The 23,511-nt window shown below is 39.8% G+C and overlaps 1 protein-coding gene across 4 annotated transcripts in view; it reads left to right on the top strand.

Moving 5' to 3' along the window:
- agfg1a (ArfGAP with FG repeats 1a) overlaps positions 1 to 23,511 on the top strand; it is an 80,474-nt gene that overhangs the window by 8,996 nt on the left and 47,967 nt on the right. For all 4 annotated transcript variants that reach the window (XM_041180564.1, XM_041180561.1, XM_041180557.1 and 1 more), the window contains exons 2-4: positions 1,037 to 1,130; positions 9,533 to 9,648; positions 21,387 to 21,549. In XM_041180564.1, coding sequence (XP_041036498.1) covers positions 1,037 to 1,130; positions 9,533 to 9,648; positions 21,387 to 21,549 — 373 coding nt within the window. The remainder of the gene's footprint in view (positions 1 to 1,036; positions 1,131 to 9,532; positions 9,649 to 21,386; positions 21,550 to 23,511) is intronic.

Raw genomic sequence — 23,511 nt, 5'->3', positions numbered from 1 at the left:
TGATGTTTCAGAAAAGCTTGAGTGTACACGTACAAGGAACACAAAGTCAGCATGCAAGCACAGGAAACAATTAGGAAGGCAAATGGCATGTTAGCTTTATTGCAATGCACTTGGAGTACAAGAATAAGGAAATCTTGCTATTGTTGTACAGAGTTTTGGTGAGATCACACCTAGAGTATTATGTGCTGTTTTGATCTCCATCTACAGAAGAATATACTTGCTTTGAGTTGGCACAGTGAAACTTCACTGGATTGTTCCTGGGTTGAGAAGGTTACTCTATGATGAGAGGCTGAGTAAATTGGGCCTATACTGTCTGGAGTTTTGAAGAATGAGAGGTGATCTTGAAATGTACAAGATTCTTAAGGGGTTTGACAGGGTAGAGACTGAGGGGTTGTTTCCCCTGCTGGTGAATTTAGAAAAAGGACACAGTCTCGGAATAAGGTGTTGATCATTTAGGATTGAGATTAGGAAAAATTTCTTCACTCAAAGGGTTGTGAATCTTTGGAATTCTCTATCCCAAAGGGTTGTTGATGCTCCTTCGTTGAGTATGTTTAAGGCTGAGGTGGACAGGTTTTTCGTCTCTCCGGGAATCGAAGGATATAGGGAACAGGTGGGAAAGTAGAGTTGAGACAGAAGATCAACCATGATTGTATTGAATGGCAGAGCAGGCTCGATGGGCTGTATGACCTGCTCCTGCTCCTATTCCTTGTGTTCTTATGCGCCTGAGTTTTGTTAAATGGGACAGATTGGAAATTGTCTCTGAGTGAGAAAATTTGAATCTTGTGATTTATTGTGTTCCTGATTCTTTCTCTGTCTTCCCTTCCAACCTAGTTCTAGTAGTAAATTATCCCCTCTCCCTGAGAGGCCGGAGAGGAATGATTGATGAGAGAATTATTGTGTCTTGTAAACCTAATAAGGTGTCTACAACTAGAAGGTGCAGTATATCCAAGAACTGAAGTTATTTAAAAGTTTCTGGATGCATTAAGTACAGAATTTGTAATGGCTGGAAATATAATTTTTGTGTTTAAATCTCTAGACGTGGGTTAAATCCTCCGCATAGAGTGAAGTCAATCTCCATGACCACCTTCACACAGCAAGAAATTGAGTTTCTCCAAAAACATGGTAATGAGGTAAGTGTGATTGAGAACTTATTTCAAATTATTTATTTTGCTTATTGAATTGACACAAGGTATTGTTGCTTATGGGAATGATTTTCATTCCTTTCATCTGACTTCAGGTTTGATTCTCTTGGATGGAATTATATTGAAAGAATAATTTTTTTGAGGAGAAATGTTTTGGCTCTTTCCCTAAGATTACTTTGAACTCTTCAGGTTTATTGGTAAAGCGTAGTGCCTGAGCTCAGTCCACTTATGCCAAATACCCAGAGCTTAGAATATTAACCCTGGGAATGCAGGCTGATCTAGTAAAAGTCTGGGCTCTCTTTAGGTTGATTATTTTCAAAAAAACTTCCTGCTCACAAACTGTACCTCACAACTAGTCTTTGCTAACTAGTCTTTGAGCCTTGGTAATGAATATGGTTAAATGGTTCACATTGAGCTGCGCACCCAACTGAGCACAATTCTTTCTTCATCTGATGTTCCCATACCTATTCTTCAAGCAAAATAAAGTGAGAACTCTACCAATTTTATGCCTCTGCCCCTTAACCAGGAAGGCCAAGTGTGCCCTTACAACCACCCTGGCTAAAACTGAAGCTGGAACCTCCCAAAAAATAGGACACACCTATTTGCTAATAAAACTCATTGAACCAGCTCTACTGTAACCTTCTTGGGGGAAAATGTTTCAATATTGTGCTTATCTTTCTGAGCCTGCTAGGTTACATTGTCTATATTGGAATTGACTCTGATCAGCAGAAAGCAGGATCCCAATAGGAATTTTCAACTTCCAGTTGAAGTCTATAAAATTTCACTTGGGGTTTCTTGCATCAGTGAAACTCTTTACTACTTGAGGGGTTAGTTGAATGTTGGATTGTGCTCAACAAAGATTTATTGTCAAAACTAGGGCAGAAATGAAAGCTATTGCAGTATAGATAAGGACTGAGATGCATCATATTTAAAAATGTTTCTTTGCCTCTGCCTTCTTTAATATTCTTGTTATTAGTGCATTTTTCTTTCTCCTCCCTCACATATAAATGCCAGGGCCTTAGTTTGGCCCTCCATTAAGGTAATACGTTCACTGCTGTTTGAGAGCCAATATTTTCAAAACCTTATGTGTTCAATGTGTATCAGGAATTACTGAACATTGGAGGGGGCAAATATTAATTCCAAAGTTTCACATTATCTTAATTGAAGTTGACTCTAATTTCCAGTGAAAAATGGTTCTTTTGTAGCTGACATCTGAACTCATGCTTGTTTTGCATTGTAGAGATTACTGTACAATACTACTAGTGACATTTTTAAGAGTTGCCAACTTGAAAAATAAACCCAAGAGATTGCTGGGTGCAGTGTTACAACTCTGACCTTATCTCTTCCCTGCAATTGTGTTTCAGATACTGTTTACATGTTTGAGACTGATTCTTGGTAATAATTGGTTGATTTCAGATCATGGTTATATATTTTGTCACTCCAAGTGAAATACTAGTGCAGTGTTTACTATTGGCTAACTGAACAGCTCCAAGACCAATGAAGCTTCAAGTAACTATTTTAATAATGTTCCTGTATAGCAATTGCTCTCCTATTTAAAGGACTTCTCCTCCCTCCCTTTCACCGCCACTCCTCCCACCAACTGATTTGATTTTAGCCTTTTGCTGTGATGTTACCACAGTGTGCTTTGTGGTCCATACTGTAGAGTCTTGGGCCAATTTAATCAGTTTAAATTAGTATTCCCATCAAAATTTGGTATCTCAAGTTGCTGATACTTGGTGCTCTGACTTATCCTGCAATGGAGGTAACAGCATAAATCCTCAGAAGCAGCAGGTCAGCATCTTTGGAGAGAAACCCGAATTAGCGTTTCAGATCTGTGATTATTCATCAGAACTGGAAAGAGATGTAACAGGTTTTAAGCAAACACAGAGGCAGGGAGGGAGGTGGTGGGAGGGGAAAAATAACTAAAGGGAAAGTCTGAGATAGGATGGAAGGCAAGAGTGATTAAATGGCAAAAGTGGATGGTATTGGGACAAAATAAAACAAAAAATGGGACCAGATCTTGGTCTTTTGTTTCTTTTCTTGCCCCATTGCCATTTCCTTTTTGCCTTGCATCATCATCTCTTTCGTCATTTAATCAGTCTCGTCTTCCACCCAATCCCAGACCTTCCTTTTTGTTCTTAGCTTCCTCGCCCCCTTTCCCTGCCTCTATAGCTGTTTAAAACCTGTTGCATCTCTAACTTTTCTTGTTCTGATGAAAGGTCACAGACCTGAAAAGTTAACTCTGTTTCTCCCTCCATAGATGCTGTCTGACTTGCTGAGTACTTTGAGCATCTTCTGTTATTTCAGATTTCTAGCATTCATTGCATTTTGCTTTAAATAGGCTAGGAATAGCCTTTTCCAAACCACTAACCTTGTCCACAAAATTTGAACAGGGCAAAGCAGAACATAAGTAATATAAATGCTGATAGAACTTGGCTGCTTGGTCTTTGGGGATAAGTGAGACAGTTAGTTAACAGTTAGTTAAATTGTAGCATGCAGCATGTTCCACAACCTTTTGATGTACCTTCCTGGACTCCACTGTATTCAGTCATTTTGAAATAGCCCCCATAGAGCATTTCATAGCTTGTGCTTTGTTTCAACACTCAGCTTCAGCTCAAGAGTGCCTTGTGATGACACCTAATATAATTTGCTTTTGAACATCCAATAAACGAGCCATGCTTATAGACCTTACTCAATATTGTATTTTGCGCTTACACATGGAAGCATACGGTATCCTCTGCTCTAGTGCTATTGTTTTCAGTAACCATCCATCCAAACTCATTATTACATTATTACTTTCTATTCGTATAAAGGTCATTAATACTACTTCTTCAGTTCTGTTTTACTGATGATGTAGTTACATTTGCATTTATCATTTTAGGGAAATGCTTGAAATAGTTTTTGTTTAAGTACCAGGTAAAATATTAATGCAGATTATTGAGGACAATGAGGCAGAAGTATTGCAGAAAACTGAAAACTCTTCTCCAGAATGAATGCTATGGAAATTACAGTAAATGTTAGGATGTGGCAATAATTGGTGCGTGTCTCTACAGATCAAACTTGGCAATAATTGAAGATCACAGGTTAAAAATAGATTGGTTCTGAGCATGAAAATTGTTTTGTCAGCAAATTTATAAATAGCTTGAATCATGATGTATAGCTGCAATTTTATAAACATCTTTTTATCTTATACTGTCTCTTTGTCCACAATTACCGCCTCCTTTATGAGGAGCTTGCATTAACCAGGAGGGAGTTGAAATCCCCTAAGTCTATTTTAATTGTTTGCTCAGTTCAGAAATACGTCCAATTCCTTTTTGAATCATCCAGTCTGTAGTCACTGCATTATTTCGTTTCCTTTTGATTCAGCAAGTTTTATCCATCAGCTAATAATCTACCTTTAAAAAAAACTTAACTTAAAGTCTTTACTTTACCTCTGCCAAATGACTGAAACCCTGTGGAACCTTTCCACCTTTCTGTTGTCATTGCGCTGTTTTCTTTCAATTGGATGCTATCAATCGGATGTATCGTTTTGTTCCCCGGAACATTGGACCTGCTTTCAAAATGTGAAAAATCTCTTCCAAGCCAAATGTTTTACAAAGCTTCAATGTATGATACATTCTTGAAAGAAACTACACATCAAGCAGAATAAGTCTTGTAAATGAACTATTTAAAACTCAGCTCTGAAGAAGAGTCATACGGACTCCAAACGTTAACTCTGTTTCTCTCTCCATAGATGCTGTCAGATCTGCTGAGTTTTTTCAGCATTTTCTGTTTTTATTTAAAACTATTATAATTTTTATGTAACCAGATTCGTTGGAGATTGTTGAAAGATAGAAGGTAAAAACTTGCATGTTAGGATCTAGCCCTACTGCTAGTGGGGAAAAATGTTTAATTTCTGGAAGGAAATAGAAGAGTAAAAAAGTAAAATAACATTGGGAATGAGACACGTTGACAGGTTTACGTGAACCTACAATAATTACACTTGCTATAAAAAAAAAGTTTGAATTTTTCTCTTTAAATGCACCCTTGGCAAAAATCATGACATTGTCTTTTGATTGTGATTGATAAAAACAGATAAAGCTGGAAATAAACATATGTAAAGAGAAAATACATGAATTGTCAGCTTGCCTCTGTGTTATTGCTCTTAAAAGCACAGAATGGTTACAGCACCGAAGGTGGCTATATGGTTCATGTTGGTTCTCTGCAAGAGCAACTCACCTACTCCCACTCCCCCACCCTTTCCCTGCATTTTTTTTTTCTCTTTGGGTGCTTATCCCATTCCCTTTTGAAACTCCAGTTGAACCTCTTACCAACACACTCTTGGGCAATGTATTCCAGATCCTAACCACTTGCCGCATGAAAATGTTTTTCTTTAAGTTGCCATTTGTCCTTTTACTAAGCTATTGGGCCACAGCTATTCACAATCTATATCAGTGATTTGGATGTGGGGATCAAATGTAATACTTCCATGTTTGCTGGTGACACAAAATTAGATGGGAATGTGAGTTGTGAGGTGGATGCAAAGAGGCTTCAAGGGAATTGAGACAGGTTAAGTGAGTGAGCAAAAACATGCTAGATGGAATATAATATGGAAAAATGTGAAGTTATCCACTTCGGTAGGAAAAACAGAAATGCAGACTATTCCTTAAATGGGGAGAGATTTGGAAGTGTTGATGTCCAAAGGGACCTGGGTCTCCTTATTCATAAGTCACTGAAAGCTAACATGCAGCTGCAGCAAGAAATTAGGAAGGCAAATGGTACGTTGGTCTTTATTGCAAGAGGATTTGAGTACAGGAGTAAAGGAGTCTTGCTGCAATTGTATAGAGCCTTGGTGAGACCAGACACCTGGAATATTTTTTACAGTTCTGGCCTGGGACACAGTCTCAGAATAAGAGACCATTTAGGACTGAAATGAGGAGGAATTTCTTTACTCAGAGGGTGTTGAATCTTTCAAATTCTCTACCACAGAAGGCTGTGGAGGTTCAGTCATTGAATATATTCAAGACAGAGATCAAGATTTCTAGATACTAAAGATATCAATGGATATGGGGATAGTATGGGGAAATGGCATTGAGCAAGATCATCAGCCATGATCTAGTTGAATGACAGAACAGGCTCAAGGGATCAAATGTCTTCCTCCTCGTCATTTCCTATGTTCCTGGCCACCTTAAATTAGTGTCCTGTGGCTCTTGACCCTTCCACCAATGAGAATCGTTTCCTTCTACTCTGTCTGAAGCCCTCATGATTTTGAACACCTCTATCAAATCTCCTCTCAGCCTCTCTCCTCTAAGGAGAACAATTCCTGAGTCTCTGAATCAAAAGGTTGTGGTTCAATCCCCACTCTAGAAGTTGAGCATAAAGCCTAGCCTGATACCTCAGTGCAGTATTGATGTGTGCTTCTTGTATGAAACTTTAAACCTGTTCAGCTGGATGTAAGATTCATAGTACTATTCAAAGAAGTGTAGGGAATCCTGTGTGTCCAGGTCAAAGAACATAAGAAATATGAGTGCGAGTAGGCCGTTGGCCCCTCAAGCCTGCTCCACCATTCAGTAGGATCATGCTGATGTGATTATGGCCTTAACTCCACTTTCCTGCCTGTCCCTCATAACCCTTAATTCCCCTGTAGATCAAAAATCTTGCTTATTTAGTCTTGAATATATTCAGTGACCCTAGTCATTACATATCTCTCGCCAACACCACCAAAAATGCAGATTAATTTTTCCCAATCCCTTTTGTGGATCTTGCTGAATTCAAATTTGCTCCTTCATTTGATTATATGGTAACAATTGCTATGCTCCAAAGATACTTAAGTGGCATATCCAAAGGACATGAAAGATGCTATTTAAATGCAAGCTTTTGTTCCTTTTGTTTGCTCAGGCATTCACCCTTCATCAAAACTGCCATTGTTGTTCTGTGCGTCTGCTTTTCTCTATAATAAATTGAGCCTACAGACTAAAGAGTTTGGAGATATATTTCTGTATGTTTAATTGATGAATTGGACACAGTTTATAATTAATGTGATGGAAGATCAGAAGAACTTTTGGCTACATTTTTCTCTTTCCAGTGAGAAGGATGACAGGGGCCCAGAATAACACTGACACCTCTCGAAAGTGGTTTGCATCTCCCCATCAATTCCTCAATTTTCAGGCATGCTCAAAAACCTTCCACTCTAAGCTATTTCCTTTGAAACTGTGTTCACTCTCCTTTAAGTTTTTGCAAACTCATCTCTAACATGTCTCTAGATCAAATGATGACATAGAAAACCTTAAGCCTGGAAGTGAGAACTAGGTCACCAGTTTACTGAGGAGGAATTGAAAGAAGTAGGAAAACAGGCTCTCACGGCTACCATTTGAAACAGAGTGCAGGAGGTTCAGGTCAAAGTAATGCCTTGGTTACCTCTAAATGCAACCATTCCAACGCACTCCTGGCTGGTCTCTGTAAACTTGAGGTCATCCAAAACTCTGCTGTCCATAACTCGCAGCAAGTCCTGTTGCGCTGTCACCTCTGTGTTCACTGACCTACGTTGGCTTTCGGTAAAGTAACATCTTGATTTTAAAATTCTCATCCTTGTGTTCAGATCCCTCCGTGGACTTGCCCCTCCCTATGTCTGTGACCTCTTCCAACCTCTCAATCCACTGAGATACCTGTGCTTCTCTATTTCTGTTGTGTATTCCCAGTCGTAATTGCCCTACCATTGGTGGCTTGGCCCCAAGCTTTGGATTTGCCTCCCTACACCTCTCTAGCTTTTTGCCTCCTTTGAGATGCTTCTTAAAATCTTCCTCTTTGACCAAGCTTTTGGTCATCTGACCTAATATCTCCTTATGTGGCTTGTTGTCATACTTGGTTTTGTAATGCCCTTGTGAAGTGCCTTGGGACATTTCATTACGTTAAAGGTGCTACACATATATAAATTATTGTAATCCATTGAATGTACCACAGGCAATATATCTGATCTGCAAATTTCACCCTAACCTGATAGATGAATGTTGAAAATTCCATGGCCAAAATGATTCATTGCTGCATTCATTATGGCCCTGCGGTGGTTAGTTCTGGACTGAAATCCAAAATGCCAATGAAACTATGATGTGCTGTTTAATTCCTACACAACAAACAGTTGGGTTTACTCACTGTGGAGCAAATATTTGTTGGAAAACATGCACATTGTATACTATCCCAATGTATTCCTCTAACAGTACACCGAATTCATAAAGTGTTTGCACTTCTTTCAGAGAATCAATTTTAAGCTACCCATGATGCAGCTAAGTACAAAAATGAATATTCCCCATCTCTCCCCCAACATCCCTCCGACCCCCGTTTCTCTGTGGTGAAATATGGCAGTCTCCTCAGCATATATCCGTCAGAAAGAGGGATATATGGATCCTGCATGGAACTCAGGAAATAACAAGCAATCTGGAACCTATCCCAGGATATTCACATGACCCAAGCACCTACCACACACACACATGGACTGTTGCCTGAGAGAAGCAGACAAAAACCACAAAATAATTTCCCTTTCCTAATGTCAAAGGCCAGTGTCCCAACCTTACAAGGCTTATTACCATATTTGTAAAACCTTTGATCCTCCCACAAAGTAACAAAATCCCAGGGACTACCATTAAGCTACTTTGACCTTCCCCTTCACATTGTGCATATAATTGGAACAGTGTACTAAGTACAGACTACCCTAACGTATTCCTTTAACTATCTCATGTTCCAATTCCACAATACCTTCAGATGTGTATATGTACTTTTTCCTTTTAAATAAAAAATTATCTAACTTTCAAAATATTTGCATAGCTTTACCCCTGACTGCAGCATATATAACTAAATTTGTTGACTAATTCAGAAGTTCTTCAGTTAAATATCATTTGAATATTAAATCTAGTGTCTATGGTTGTACATATGCTTTAACTTCAATAAGTAAAAAATCTTTTGAGTTCATAGCAGAATCCCTGTAGATTTTTCAGTTGGCGTAAAGTGTTAATGCCTGTTTGGATGGAAGACTATGCCCATCTACCTTATTTTCTTGAATGTTGCATGCTTCTGGAGTTTAACTGTTGCATACAGAATCTGGCTCAGCTAGATTACTCCAGCTCCCTCTGATCTACCCATCTTACAATTGTACATTCTGATTCTTTTCATTGATGGTGCAGTTTATATAGCAATAACATACAGGTGAAGATACTACCTTTTGAAAAAAAGCACAATGAATGAATGAATGCATAATCTGCACTTTTAGATGTGAATTGCATTGGCGACATGAAGTTAGATTTGCATCCTCTAGGTACAACTGTGCAAAATTGCTGAAGAATAAATACAAAAGTAAATCCTTAAAACTGATACATTTGTCATGTTTAACAGGATGCCGTTTTCTGCATTTTATTATTCAGGTCTGTAAACAGATTTGGCTGGGATTGTACGATGAAAGGTCATCAGTTTATCCAGATTTCAGAGATCCTCAGAAAGTCAAAGATTTCCTGCAGGAAAAATACGAGAAGAAAAGATGGTAAATGTTAAACCTCTGGTTGTTCATGTGGCCTGGTTAAACAGTGAGATGTGCCAGTCAGCCCCTGTGATATTTAAAGCAAATTCAGCTCATCTGCTATCAGGCCTTGGCTCAAAATCTATAAGTAGAACATGAAAGCATGAGAGGATTGTGCACATTCATGCCAATGACGAGGCACTGAGCTTTGTGTTACTAATGCTGGGAAGCACATAGGAAAGTACAAATGGAAGATGAAGTACCATGATGGGAGGAAGCAAGTGGAATGGGAGGTACATCTAGGATGTTATTACATGGGAAATGTAGCACTTATAAGGCATGATACAAGGAAATTGAAAATATGTAGGGAGATGTTTTGGGAAAAGGGCGAATGTGAAGACAAAATATGTGTCAGCACATTCTGAAGAGTGATGCAGATACATAGGAAATGCATAGGGAATGGAGAAATGTGTGATGAAGTGTGCCATGTGGAAGGGGAAGAACCACCATGGAGAAGGAAAGGGAGATAACAGGCATGACTTCTGATGCCATGTTATGGCCCAGTGAACAAAGTAGTAGCCTAATTGTAGGTATGCCGTGAATTAAACTTATTCTATTTGGAGATATTTCCATGAGGGTCCCATAATAATGGAAGCACCATTTGTGGAGTGTCAACTTTCCAATATCAGTAGTCATGTAGGATGACGTGCAGGTGGTTCACTTAGGGTTCCTACTAGCTGTTATGACTGGAACATAAATATTTTTTAAATTATTCAGAAGCTCAAAGATTCTAACCCAGAATCCTTTAACTTTAGGACGTCCAAAACAGATGACCAAAAGTACCTTGGCTTTCAGCACATCTCCACAGGTACCACTTTGTCATAATCCCACTTTAATTACTGTAATGGGTGTGACGGAGGCACTATTAAGAATCTTAAATTGGAGTAAACAGAAGTGATCATAATTGTTAACTAATAAATGCTTTTGCATAACATTCTATCTCTCACACATAGCATTTGCCTGCTGGTCCTTTGCACATTTTCAAAACTGAACTTAAATCTTTAGGGCTACATTTAATAAAGAACTGATGTGTTGGAAGTTGTGGGAGGAGGGGATTGCAAAATATGCATCCAGAAGATCTGTTGCTGTTAGATTAGTCAGAATAAACTTCACCATATGGGTGGGCTTGCTATTGCAGCCCTGCTAACTGATTATCTGTTAGTGTATTGAATGATACCAAGAGAACAAAAATCATTTCCTGGGTCAACCTTGTTAATTTATCTGATAAATTGATGGCATCTGTTCAAGACCAGGCCTCCAGATTTAATTACATTATCTTCCTGTTCAGTAAAAAAGGAATAAAACCCAAAGGGGTGACCAAAGGATACATAATATTCTGCAGTAGGCAGGATGTCGTGCCAAGGTGCCCATTAGCCAATCACGGATAAAGGGTTACATTTCCATTCTGGAATTGGGTCTAAATGAATGCCAGTAAGACCATCAGTCTTTCTGTCAGCATGTGATAGAGTGGGTGAAGCTGGTAAATAAGGGTAATATTGTTGGGTGAGAGGATGTAGAATACAGGAGATGTTGCGCCATACAGGATGGATGGAGTCAACAGTCGAGGAGTGAGGTTGTATCTGGCACATAGGAAAATCAGAATGTAGAAACTTTAATCCTCTTAACCTTTCCTGCTGCATGGTGAGAGATTATCACATTTTATTTCAAAATAGTATTTCGTCTCGCTTTGGAAAGAAGGAACCATTGTGAATGTAATGCTAAAATGTCAACTTCAGCAAAACTAATTACAATATCAGAAGAAAAAGGTAAGACTCACATGTAGCCCATCGAGGTTCATGTGCAGGATCTGTTCATACCATTTTCATTTCTCCTGTTTTATTGTAAAGCTCATAACCTTCTGCTTGTTTTTCTTAAAAATTATTGAATATTTCAACTGAGGTTTGCTCTAGGTGACAACTTGTTCCCTGAATTAGCAACTCTTGAAACTTGATAAATAATCCTAAATAAATGCTACAGGTTATTCCGCACTCCTATGCTCTCTGAGGAACCTTGAGTATATATTCAATATGAGGCACCATTTATTGGACTTTGAGGAATGCCAAATGAAGATTCCCTTGCCCTTTGGTTTACAGCTTTGAAAATGTATATATTGATAATGTACCTCTAAGCTGTGAAATAAATCAGGTGCCTGTACTTTTTCAGTCTTTCCATTGTTTCCATGTAGTCTATAGTTGCTGTTTTAGCATGCTAGCCATGTAACTTTTATTAGAAAAACTACTGATAGGAAAGGAGTAAAGGCTTGAAGAATTTTTTGCTTTATCACATTTTGAGTAAATAATCCACATTTTATCATTTTCAATAACAATGTTTATAGCTTATTTAAGGATGAAACATGCTGGATGTTGTACTAGTGGCTTTAGCACCTGCAGCTTTATTTACTTTAATATCTCCATGCATTTGATTTAACTTAATTTAGTGTTGGGTGAATTGATATAGTTTAGGATAGTATACACTTAGTGTAAATAAATTAGGTTGTGGTGGACTAAAGCTTATCTGTTGCATTACTTCATCCATGAGTTTTTCATCAAAATTTTTGTGGCAAGGATAATTGTAATAAAATGAGATAGTTATAAAAAGTAATGGGGGTTAGAATAATTTTTTTTGGAACATAAAAGCTCTCAACATTAACCAGAAAATGCTAATAATGTTTGCAATGCTCAGATTCATTATTGTCAATCAAGTAATCATGACTGAGGTCATGATATTCACTATACTGAGAAGTGTTTATCACATACAAATATTTAAACATTTTTAAAATCTATTCCAATGAGTTTGTTCAATATACCATGAGCTTTGTCGAACTAACACCTTTTAGAACAAACCGTGCCACAAGGGGTCCTGGAGACATTCAGCATCAGAGTATTGGCACCAGCTGGCTCTGATCATCACCAGATGTGACTCCCTGAACAGTATTCTCAACACTTGCAGTTAGCAGAGTGCTAACTGTGATACAGATCACTCCCTGGTGCACACTAAGGTGAGGGTGGAACCCCTTTAAGCTTTTTCATTTAGAGCAACTGTGCTGTCCTCATATCAATGCCATCGACACTGCCTACCTAGTTAAAAATCAGCAGTTTTGTGACTCAATTGAGCAGGCACTCTCTGGCATTCCCACATGGTGCAGAAGTGAAATGGAACACACTTTGAGACACCATCTACAAAACAGCACTGTGTGTATGAGAAGCAAGAGCAGAAAAATGCTGAATGGTTTGAGGTTGACATTATGTCCTCTGACAAGGGAATGTCAGGAGCATGTATGAAGGGATCAGAAAGGCAACAGGTCCATCAGCAAAGAAAATGGCTCCATTGAAAACAAAGACAGGGGAAGTCATCACTGACTGCAATAAACAGTTGGAGAGGTGGGTGGAACACTAACTTGAGTTGTACTCCAGGGCAAACACTGTCACCGAGGAAGCTCTAAATGCCATGGAAAGCATGCCTGTCATGGTAGAGCTGGATATCGAACCCACAGTGGAGGACCTTAGCAAAGCTAGTGACTTGCTTGCTATAGGTAAAGCTTCAGGTGATGCTATACCACCTGAACTCATCAAACATGGGAAACTGGCACTCCTGCAGCAACTGCTGAATCTCTGTCTCTGGTGGAGGAAGAGGGCAGTGCCCTAGGGTATGCATGATGCAAGGATTGTGACCCACCTGTACAGGAGCAAGGGTAACTGCAGTGATTGCAACAACTATCAAGGCATCTACCAGCTGAGTATTGTGGGAGAAGTGTTGCCTGTGTTGACTTTGTTAGACTGCAGGTTTCGCAAAAATTCCGAATCCTGCTGTGGTTTCAAACCTGGAAGATCAACAAATGATTTGATTTTCTCAGTTGGGCAACTGCAAGAGAAATGCTGTGAACAAAGGAGACCATGATGTATTGCCCTCATTGATCTCACCAAGGCATTCAAGCATGTGACCAGAGGCAGTCTAGTTAAGCTGCTGGAGAAAATTGGCTGCCTGCTGAGGCGGTTCAACGTGATCTCCTCTTTCCATGACAACATAATGGGTAAGGTCAGCTATGATGGGGCAACATGAGAACCTGTTGAGATCCCCAATGGGGGTCAAACAGGGCTGTGTGCTTGTACTGACAATCTTTGGCATATTCCTCCCTTTGTTGCGGTCATATGCCTTCAGGTCATCTAGCGAGGGTATCTACTTGCATGCCAGAACTGACAGAAAGTTGTTGTGCCTTACTTGTTTGAGATCCAATACAAAGGTGCACCAAGTTGCCAAGAGTTACTCAACGCTGACGATTCCACACAAGCATTCCATACAGGGGGACATCTGCATTGGTAAATGGACATACTCTGTCTTGCCTGTAAAGAGTTTGACCATTGGCATCAGGAAGACAAATGTCATGGTCCGGGATATTGCCATACCATCAGCAATGACAATGTGATGCTGGAGGTTGTTGATAGTTTCACATATCTAGCCTCCACGATCACCAACAATCTGTCACTTGATGCTGAAATCAACACACATTTGCAAAAACTGCAACTGTTATGTTCAAGCTGAGTAAGAAAGCGTGGAATAACATCAACCTGACTGAGAACAGCATACTGCAAGTCTACATCCCTGGATCAGTCCTGTATATTGGCAAGACCTGGACAAATTTGTGCTAGGTGGGAGAAAAGGCTGACCAGTTTCCATTTTTGCTTTCTCAGAAGTATCCTCACTGTCTCTTGACAGGACAAGGTCACCAACTTGGAGGACCGGAGCATGCTAATTCCATCAGCCTACACTCAATGCTCAGCCAACGATGTCTGCGCTGGCTCGGCCACATTCATCGAACGGCTGACGGCCATGTACCCAAAGACCTTCTGTATGGTGAATGTGGATCATGACCTCCTGGGCGTCCATACCTCCGCTACAAGGACACCTGCAAGCGACATGTGAAAATGGCGGTCATTGATAGTGACAAGTGGGGGATAGCCTGTAGAGGTCACAGATGTCAGAGGCTGAATGTTTGGAAGGGTATTGGAAGAGGTGATTGGAAATGAAAAGCTCAACTGTTTGAGAAAAGGGCCCAGGGAAAACAGAGACCAGCAAATTGTCCACCTTCTCAACCCACTGTCTCCCTCTGGTAAATGCAATGGAGACGGTGGAGCTCCTGAGCCACACCAGGTGATGCTTAACACAGAGTTGGCCACCGATGCGCAAGCTTATGAGAGGGAGGGCTGCCACATCCCATTCCCATGCCCCTAAAAGTGCTGCTGGGATTCAACACACCAGAAATGGGGAAAGCTGTCCTTTTGTACAGATCAAACTTACAAGTGATTTTCTTTTTCCTTATCTCTTCAAAATATTTTAGTTCAGAGTTTTGCCCTTCAGTAAAAGAGTTATACAGTCAAAATCGCACATTGAACTGTGAGCTTTAAAAGTGTTGTTATGTACTGTTGAGCCACTCCCCAGCCACTGATGCAGGTTGACAGTTAACTACTTTCATACTAATGAAAAGAGAACTTACCTAGACTACTCAGTGAAACAGCTAGTGGTATTGCTGAGCCATGTCCCCATTAACACACATCAGTCCCTCTCCAAATGTAATGGGAGACACAATTAAAGGATACAAAGCAAAGAATACAAAACCAAATACGAGAATTAGTGCTTCACATACCATGCAGCAATGAAATCAGTGATAACCTAAGTTCAATTAAAACATTTTAGTTTCCTTCTATAAACAAGGCAACAGCAGGGAAAGCACATCATAGAAAAGTGTTGCTACTTAAGCCAACAATCGCCTCAATCCCTCCGTCTTTTCTGTCTGCAGCTGCTGATATTTAAAATATACCCTTCCTTACTTCCCACTCAGCAGAATGTCATGCAGAAAACCCACAACATAGCTTTAGCTGATAATTAGATTTTTTGGTAAAACTTCAAATCTGTTACTTGTGTTAACAAATTGTGCTGTATGCTAGTTACGTAGCTGGAATCTTGACTGGCCTGTGGTCAGATTAACAGTGTTGCACTTAGGTGCGTTCATAAGAGACCTCTGTAGCACTGAGTACTATGAAGTAGTTAACAAACCAACTAGAGACTAAAAAGATCGATCATTCTTCCAGAGTTTTTCAGATGCTAGAGCCAAATCATTGTCCTCTGTCTTTAAAGGAACCCATTCAAAATCACTGCTTAATCACCAAGTCATAGTCATTACGGCATGGAAGGATGTTGTTTGTCCCATAGAGTTCATGCTGGCTCCCTGTAGCGCAATGCAATCAGTCCTATACCCTCGCTCTATACCTGTAGCCCTGCAAGTTTACTTCCTTCAAATGCCCAATTTCCTTTTCAAATCTTTCATCATCTACACTTCCACCACATCCTTAGGCAGTGTGTCCCAGGTTGTTGTCACTCACTGTTTTTAAAAAATAAGTTCATTGCCCCTGTATCTCTCACCCAGAACTTTTAATCTATGTCCCCTAGGCCTTGTACCATCAGCTAACGGGAACAGATTTTCTTTGCCTGCCTTATACAAACCTTTCATTACCTTGTACATGAACTTGCAGGTCCCTCTGTACCTGCACATTCTTTAGAACTGTGCCATCAAATGTATATTGCTCTCCCTATCCCTTCTGCCAAAATGTATCACCTCACATTTCTCTGCATTATCCATCTGTACCACGTCTGCTTATTTTGCTAGCCCATCTGTGCTCTGTTACAGTCAATTGGTATCAGCCTCGCTCTCTGCCCCACCTCCAAATTTGGTATCATGGGCAGATTTTGACGTTTTGCTCTGAATTCTAATATCCAAGTCACTTTTTACATATATATTGTGTATGTGAGATATATATAAATATATATATATATATATATATATATATACACACACACATATGTCTACCATCCTCCAGTCTGAAAAATAACCATTTACTATGACTTGCTGTTTTCTGTCCTTGAGCCAATTTTTTAACCAAATTAACACCACTACTCCTATTCCATAAGCATCTGTTTTGTTAATCAGCCTTTTATGTGGCACTTTGTCTATATGGATTTTAAGAAAACATTTGACAATGTCCATTACTTTCCCTCCATCAACCTTCTCTGTTACTTCATCTAAAAATTCACTTAGTTTAGTCAAGTATGAAATGCCTTTTACAAACCTGTGCTGGCTCTCCTTAATTAACTCAAACCTCTCCAAGTGCCTGTTGATTTTTTTTTTCTCCTGATTATTATTACTAAAACCATACTCACCAAAACTGACTAGGAATAACCTTGCATCCTATCATGAATAAGGATGTTACATTTGCCATTCTCCATGGGTAAATCTATAGTTTTTACAAATAACTATGCTAAATCAAAATTGGGAGTCGCAAATATTGCCTAAAATCTGAATTGAGTGATTTGCCATCACATACCTCCACTTACTGCTACTTTTAGCAGAATCCCCTTTTTTACAGCTCTTCAAAGAATAAGCAGCAGAATTTTTCTATTACATTTAGAAAGCATTTTGCCCATAATACCTTCTAATTGTTTCATTAGATATTGGCTTCTGACAATACTCATTAAACCCATTCATGATCTGGAAGCCTCATGAGGTTGGTTTGCTCTCCAGCACCCAAATTGCTTTAGATACTTGGGAGTGAAACACTAGTTTTGCGTTCTCTAGCACTTTGGTCTAAGCCCCTATGTAATAATGTGATGCTGTCATCTCAGTAAACCCACTACAGTGATGAAACAGTGAATTAATATCTTTTAATTCTGCCTGGAGCAGGGTATTTAACAAGATTGCTTTCCATCACCTTGAAGTTTGTCCTCAATGAAATCACTGGTGAAGGCCACTGTTAAGAGTAGAGCTGTGGGCAATTATGCACGTAAACTATGTTATATGAGAGTGATTGCTCTTTATATCAAGGCAGCATTTCACTTGGTGTGGCATCACCACTGAAATCGATAGGGATCAGGGGAGTACTCTCCAGTGGATGGTATAAAGGAAGATGATTGTTGGAGGCCAGTCATCTCAGCACAGGTCATCAAGGCAGCTTCCCAGGCCCAACTGTCCTCAGCTGCTTCAATGATGACCTCTCCTCTATCACAAGGTCTGAAGTGGAGGTATTTGTTGACAATTGCACATTGTTCACTATTCGCAATTCATCAGGTAATGAAGCATGACCAAGACCTAGATAACATCCAGGCTTGAGCTGATAACTAGCAAGTAACATTTGAACCATACAAGTGCTAGGCAATGACTATCTGCAACTAGAGACAGCCTAACCGCATCCCCTTGAAATTCAGTGGCACTACCGTCACCAAGCACCCTACTTTCAATATCCTAGGGTCTCTCCGTTGCCTAGAAGCTTACCTGGACCAGTGCATAAATGCTGTGGCTGTTAGAGCAGATCAGAGGCTGCAGCGGGTGGTTCACCTGGTTCTTCAAAGCCTCTCCACAAGCTGTAAATGAGTAGTATGATAGAATCCTGTCTACTAGCCTGGATGGATGCAACAACGCTAAAGAAGCTCAACACCATCCATATCAAAGTTCTGTCTCATTGGCACATCACTTAACAACCTAAGATCCAACCCTTTCACTGTAGCTGCAATGTGCCTACAAACCTTTGCAGCAGCACCTCCCCAACCCATATTTGTGACTACCAGGATAGTAGATTGTAAAATAGATGTACCTTGGTCTTTTTTTTTGTCTTGCATTTAAAAACTGTCACCTTCAGGTCCTATATCATCGTTTCTTCATCACTGCTAGGCCAAAATCCTGGCCAGTAAAGTGGCTTTAGGTGTTCAGTAGGAAATATAAGGAGTAACTATGATGAGATATACAAGATCTCGACTCCCTTTGTGTGTTTTTATTGAAAAAGAAAATATCCAGGGACCAATGGGGGTGGGAAGGGAGAGGAGGGATACAGATATGTTTCCTGATTTGACAAGGCATTTATATAATTAGCTTAGAATACATAACCAGCTGTAATTATTGGAACCTAGTTAGGTTTCTTATTCCAAGCCATTGATGCATGTTGTAATATGTATTTATGATAAGGATCCAGGGCATATCTGATTCCTTTTTGGCCTGCCATTCATAAGCTACAAGTTATCCAAAATGATAAGGCCCACGATTCACCTGCACTGAGATATGCATCCCTACCATCTTAATTTTCATAAAGCTCCACTGACTTCTCCTATCCCAGAGTTCCAACTTTAAGATCCTTACCTTTCTATTCAAATTCCTCCACAGTCTTGCCCCTCCTTATCTTCATGATTTCTTCTAGCTTTATGCCCCTTTGTGCACCTTCCAGTCTCCAATGTTGTGCTATTGTGCCCCTTTCCCTTCCCCTACTCCATCATTGGGAGCTGCCTCTTCGACCACTTTGTTCCTTTTTCCTGTGCAACACCTGTTCTTAATATCTCAGCCTTTCTATCTTTTGCCCTACTTTTAAAATCCACTTCCCCAAGATCATGCTTTTTTTCTGCTCTTAACTTTCTTCCTTTTGACTCCAACTCCTGCGCTTTGTCCAGTTACTATTCTTAAGCCTATAAACAGTACTGAGATGTCCTTTTGATGGTACTGAACACTTTAGAAATGTAATTTGTCATTGCGTACTTAAACTGTTTCTTTTGTTTGTATGTTTGTTTACATAAGTTTTATTTCAGTAAAAAAAAGAAGAGGGTTGGATTGGTGCAATGGTTGGAACACTAATTTCACCTCTGTTAAAGTTCAGCTCTTTCAATGCTGCCTGCAAGCGTCCTAAGTGAAACTGATCAGTCTCAGCCCAGGACCTACAACAGAAAACCCATGATTCAAAACTAATTGGTTGTAGGCACCCTTACTGAGGCAATGAGGAAGGCTAATGTGTAGGATGTGAAAAATCACATTGAAATAGTAATATTTATCTTCTGAATTTAAGGTTGGAAAGGATAACTAGTGTTTTATCTATTTTGCAAGTGCCTGACTCTGACACTGGACCCTAAACAGAAAATGTTTCATTTCCCAGTAATGCCACCACTCAACTTGACTTAAAATTTCTCAAAAAATGTAATTTTTTAAAAATATCTAAATGATGGAAATAAACCATCTGCCTCACTAGGATTATTTTTGCTTCAGGTGGAATTTGACCTTTTCAAGTGCCTGGAAGATTGGGTTAGTATAAGTGTAATAATGTACTGCCATACAGCAAAACACCAATAAATACCAGGGTGTGGTGTTTCTCCATGATTTGTGCCCAGATATCCAGAAGGACAAAACAGTACAACTTGGAAATGTTTGGTTCTGGCCAAACTGGTCTTCAATACCTGAACATGAAACTCCAATAGCACTTGTGCTAAGATGAAATAGTGATAACTGTAGCAGAATTTTAACCATAAGTGAGTTGTGCCATTAACCACTTCATTCTGGAGCAATCTTTTACACTGGTGCAAAATTTTATTAGCCAGAAGCTCACGAAACTGGCTACACCTCCAAGTTGGAATGGTGCAAAATTTTCCAATTGTGCCAGTTCACAATTCAGTGGTGGTCATTGCGTGCACCCATATATTTGACATACAGGCACCCATGGTCACAGCGTTAATCACCTGTAACTGCAATGAACGGCAGGATTTTAAGTCAGATCCAGGTTTGTTTCTCTTGTTGCTGCTGCAATTAGTTTAAATTCAGTTTAAGTAAGTCTAAATTCAGTCAGTTACAGCAGCAGGACATTTATCCATGGCCTTAATTGACTGTCGGTCACAGGTTTTATGTACCAAGGATAAATGGAGCAGTTGGTTGAAGGTAAGGCTAAGAGCGTTAAAGTGGTCAGTTGAAGACTGGCTCATTTCCTGGCAATCTCACTCCTTTGCTGGAGAATGACCTGTTCCACTCATGCTCCCACTGTTTAGGGTATGCGCTGATTCTTGGGAGATTTTATGGTCAGGTTTTTACACTAATGTGTTCACTCAGAAACTTGCACAAACCCTTGCTTGGCAAAACCGCCTCAGTGGCCAAAGCATTTTGTTGATTGCCCGCCCTAGTGGGAACTCAACGCTCCCATGTACTCACAAGGCAGCTATGCGCTCCCTGTGCAGGCGGGGGCAGGGGTGGGGATTGGGGGGGGAATTCCCTGAGCCAAGAGTGCGCTCTTTCACGCATGCACACAAAAGAGCGCATTCCTCTCCCTGAGGTTAAGTGCTGCCTCAGAGATCGGCTGTACATTTAAAAATTTGAAAAATAGAAAAACAAAATCCCTGACATGTCCCCTTGTGACACTGTCACATGAGTTGGGACATGTCCATAACTTTTACATACACTCTAATTACATTTTTTAAAAACCTATATGAAACCTCATCCTGCCCGTGGATGAGGTTTCATGCTTTTTCTAATGCCTGCCTAAGGCTGGACGGGCAGGTCAATGACACTGTCAGTGGCCTCAATTGGCCATTGACAGTTCGGCGGGCGCACAGCTGATTCTGCTGAGCTCCCGCTACCTGAAAATTTAAATGGGGAGTGTTGACATCAGGAGTTCTGCGAGTCATTTTACACGTCGGCGAGCGGGCCCTGTCTCCCGCTTGCCGACCGGGAAATCCTGGCCATTGAGTCTCAATGATGGAAGAAGCATTGATGGGTGACACATGCGAAAAGTGTTGTGTTGGCGCAGTTCTGATTGATTTAGCGTCTATCAGTGTAACTCTGTTTTAACGAGCAGCCCTGTTTTGAATGGTTTCTTGGGCCAGCATGATTCATTTTGTGCATTGTTTTCCCCTAGGTTTGTGCCAGCAGAACGGGCCTGGGCAGTGGCAGCAGCCCACGCTTCTATTTCAGGTTCCTCTGCTAGCAGTGCAAGTAGCACTCCTGAAGTAAAACCAGTCAAGTCACTCCTCTATGAAACCACGCCTGCACTACCTTTGAGCAAAGGAACACCAACCCAAGTAAGTAAAGAAAGACTTGTATTTAAATATATCTTAACAAGTTTCTGAAGTATCTAAATTACCGTGAATGGACTGTCTGTAGATATACAAGCAAATGTGAAAACAAAATCCCTGGTCATCAAAGAAATTACCAGCTAATCCTTTTATGTTGGCTGCAGAAGAAATGTAGACAAGAACTCCTGCTGTCTTTCAAATGTACCTGGAGCGATGTTTCAACTTTGGGTTCAGTCAGCGGCCTGGATGCACATGATGTTCGAAATTGTTTTATCAAGTGAAGTTGTGGTTCGAGTTTCTGCTCAATCTCCTTTTCATAATCGCAACAAAATATTTTCCACAAACCGCAGCTACGCAGCATTTTGGAACGTAATTGTTTATTCTTTTGTATTTAAAAAATAATCTTTTATATGTTTAACATGGGAACAGGAGTCAGCCATTTAGGCTCTTTGAGCCTGCTCCAGCTTTCAATGAGATCATGGCTGACTGACCTATTTTACCTGCTTTTACTCCATATCGTTTAATACCTTTGGTAACAAAAATCTATCGATCTGCGTTTTTAAATTAACACTTCATCTAGCATCAGTTGTCATTTGCTGAAGAGAATTCGAATTGCCTACCACCCTTTGCATGAATAAATGTTTCCTCATTTCACTCTTAAAAGCTCTGGCTTTTAATTTTTTGACTGTTCCCCACTCCTAGACTCCCCAGTGAGTGGAAGTAGTTCCTCTCAATCTTACCCTATCCACTCCCCTTTTAATGTCTTGAACATTTTGATCAAATCACTCCTTTACCTTATAAATTCCGTGGAATACAACCCTGGTTTGCATAATTGCTCCTTGTAATTTAACCATTGGTGTCCAAGCATCATTCTTGTGAATCTATGCTGTACTCCATCCAAGGCCAATCTATCATTCCTAAGAAGTGTTGCCCAGAATTGCACACAGTACTCTAGGTCTAACCAAGGTTTTGTATAGCTGAAGCATTACTTTTAGTCCCTTGTATTCTATTTCTCTAGATATAAAGGCCAGTATTACATTGGCCCTTTTGATTATTTTCGATACTTGTTCATGACATTTTAATGATCTATGTACATGGTTTCCCTGTTTCTTCTGACCTCCACTGCTGCTAGCAAGTCACCATTTAGAAAGTACCCTGTTCTATTCTTTTTAGCTCCAAAGTGGATAGCCTCATATTTGCCTGCATTGAATTCCACTTGTCACAGTTTTATCCATTCACTTAACCCATCAATATCTCTTTGCAATTTTATGCTTCCACTTACATCACATGCAATGCCCCCTACCTTTGTGTCATCAGCAAATTTGGGTATATGACTTTCTATCCCATCATCTAAGTCTTTAATACAGTGAATAGTTGAGGTCCCATCACAGATCCTTCTAGGACACCAATAGTCATATTCTGTCAGTTAAGAGTATCTGCCCATTATCTCTACTCTCTGTCTCCTTTCGCTCAGCCATTTTCCTAACCAGCTCTATAATTTGCCTTCAATTCCATGAGCTTCAACTTTAGCTAACACTCTCTTATGAGGGAGTTTTTCAAATGCCTTCTAGAAGTCTAGATAGATAACATCCATTGACATTTTCCTGTCTACTATGTTAACCACCTCTTCAAAAACTTCACCATCTACCCTTTATAAGTCTATGCTGGCTTTCTTTGATCAGCTGGAAAGTTTTGAGGTGCTCAGTCACCCTACCGCTAATTATAGGTTCTAGCAATTTCCCAACAACAGAGGTTAGGCTAACTAACCTATATTCCCTGGTTTCCATCTCTTACCTTTCTTAAATAGCAAAATGACATGCGCAATTTTCCACTTGAAAAGAATGGTTCCCAAATTGAGAGAACTTTGAAAAGTTAAGATTTAAGAATGGTAACCTGTTGCAGTTTTATATAGAGATAAAAACAAAAAACTGCGGATGCTGGAAATCCAAAACAAAAGCAGAAAAAGAA

The sequence above is a fragment of the Carcharodon carcharias genome, chromosome 2 (genome assembly GCF_017639515.1).
Source record: "Carcharodon carcharias isolate sCarCar2 chromosome 2, sCarCar2.pri, whole genome shotgun sequence".
NCBI lineage: Eukaryota > Metazoa > Chordata > Chondrichthyes > Lamniformes > Lamnidae > Carcharodon > Carcharodon carcharias.
This window is presented reverse-complemented; position numbering and strand designations above follow the sequence as displayed.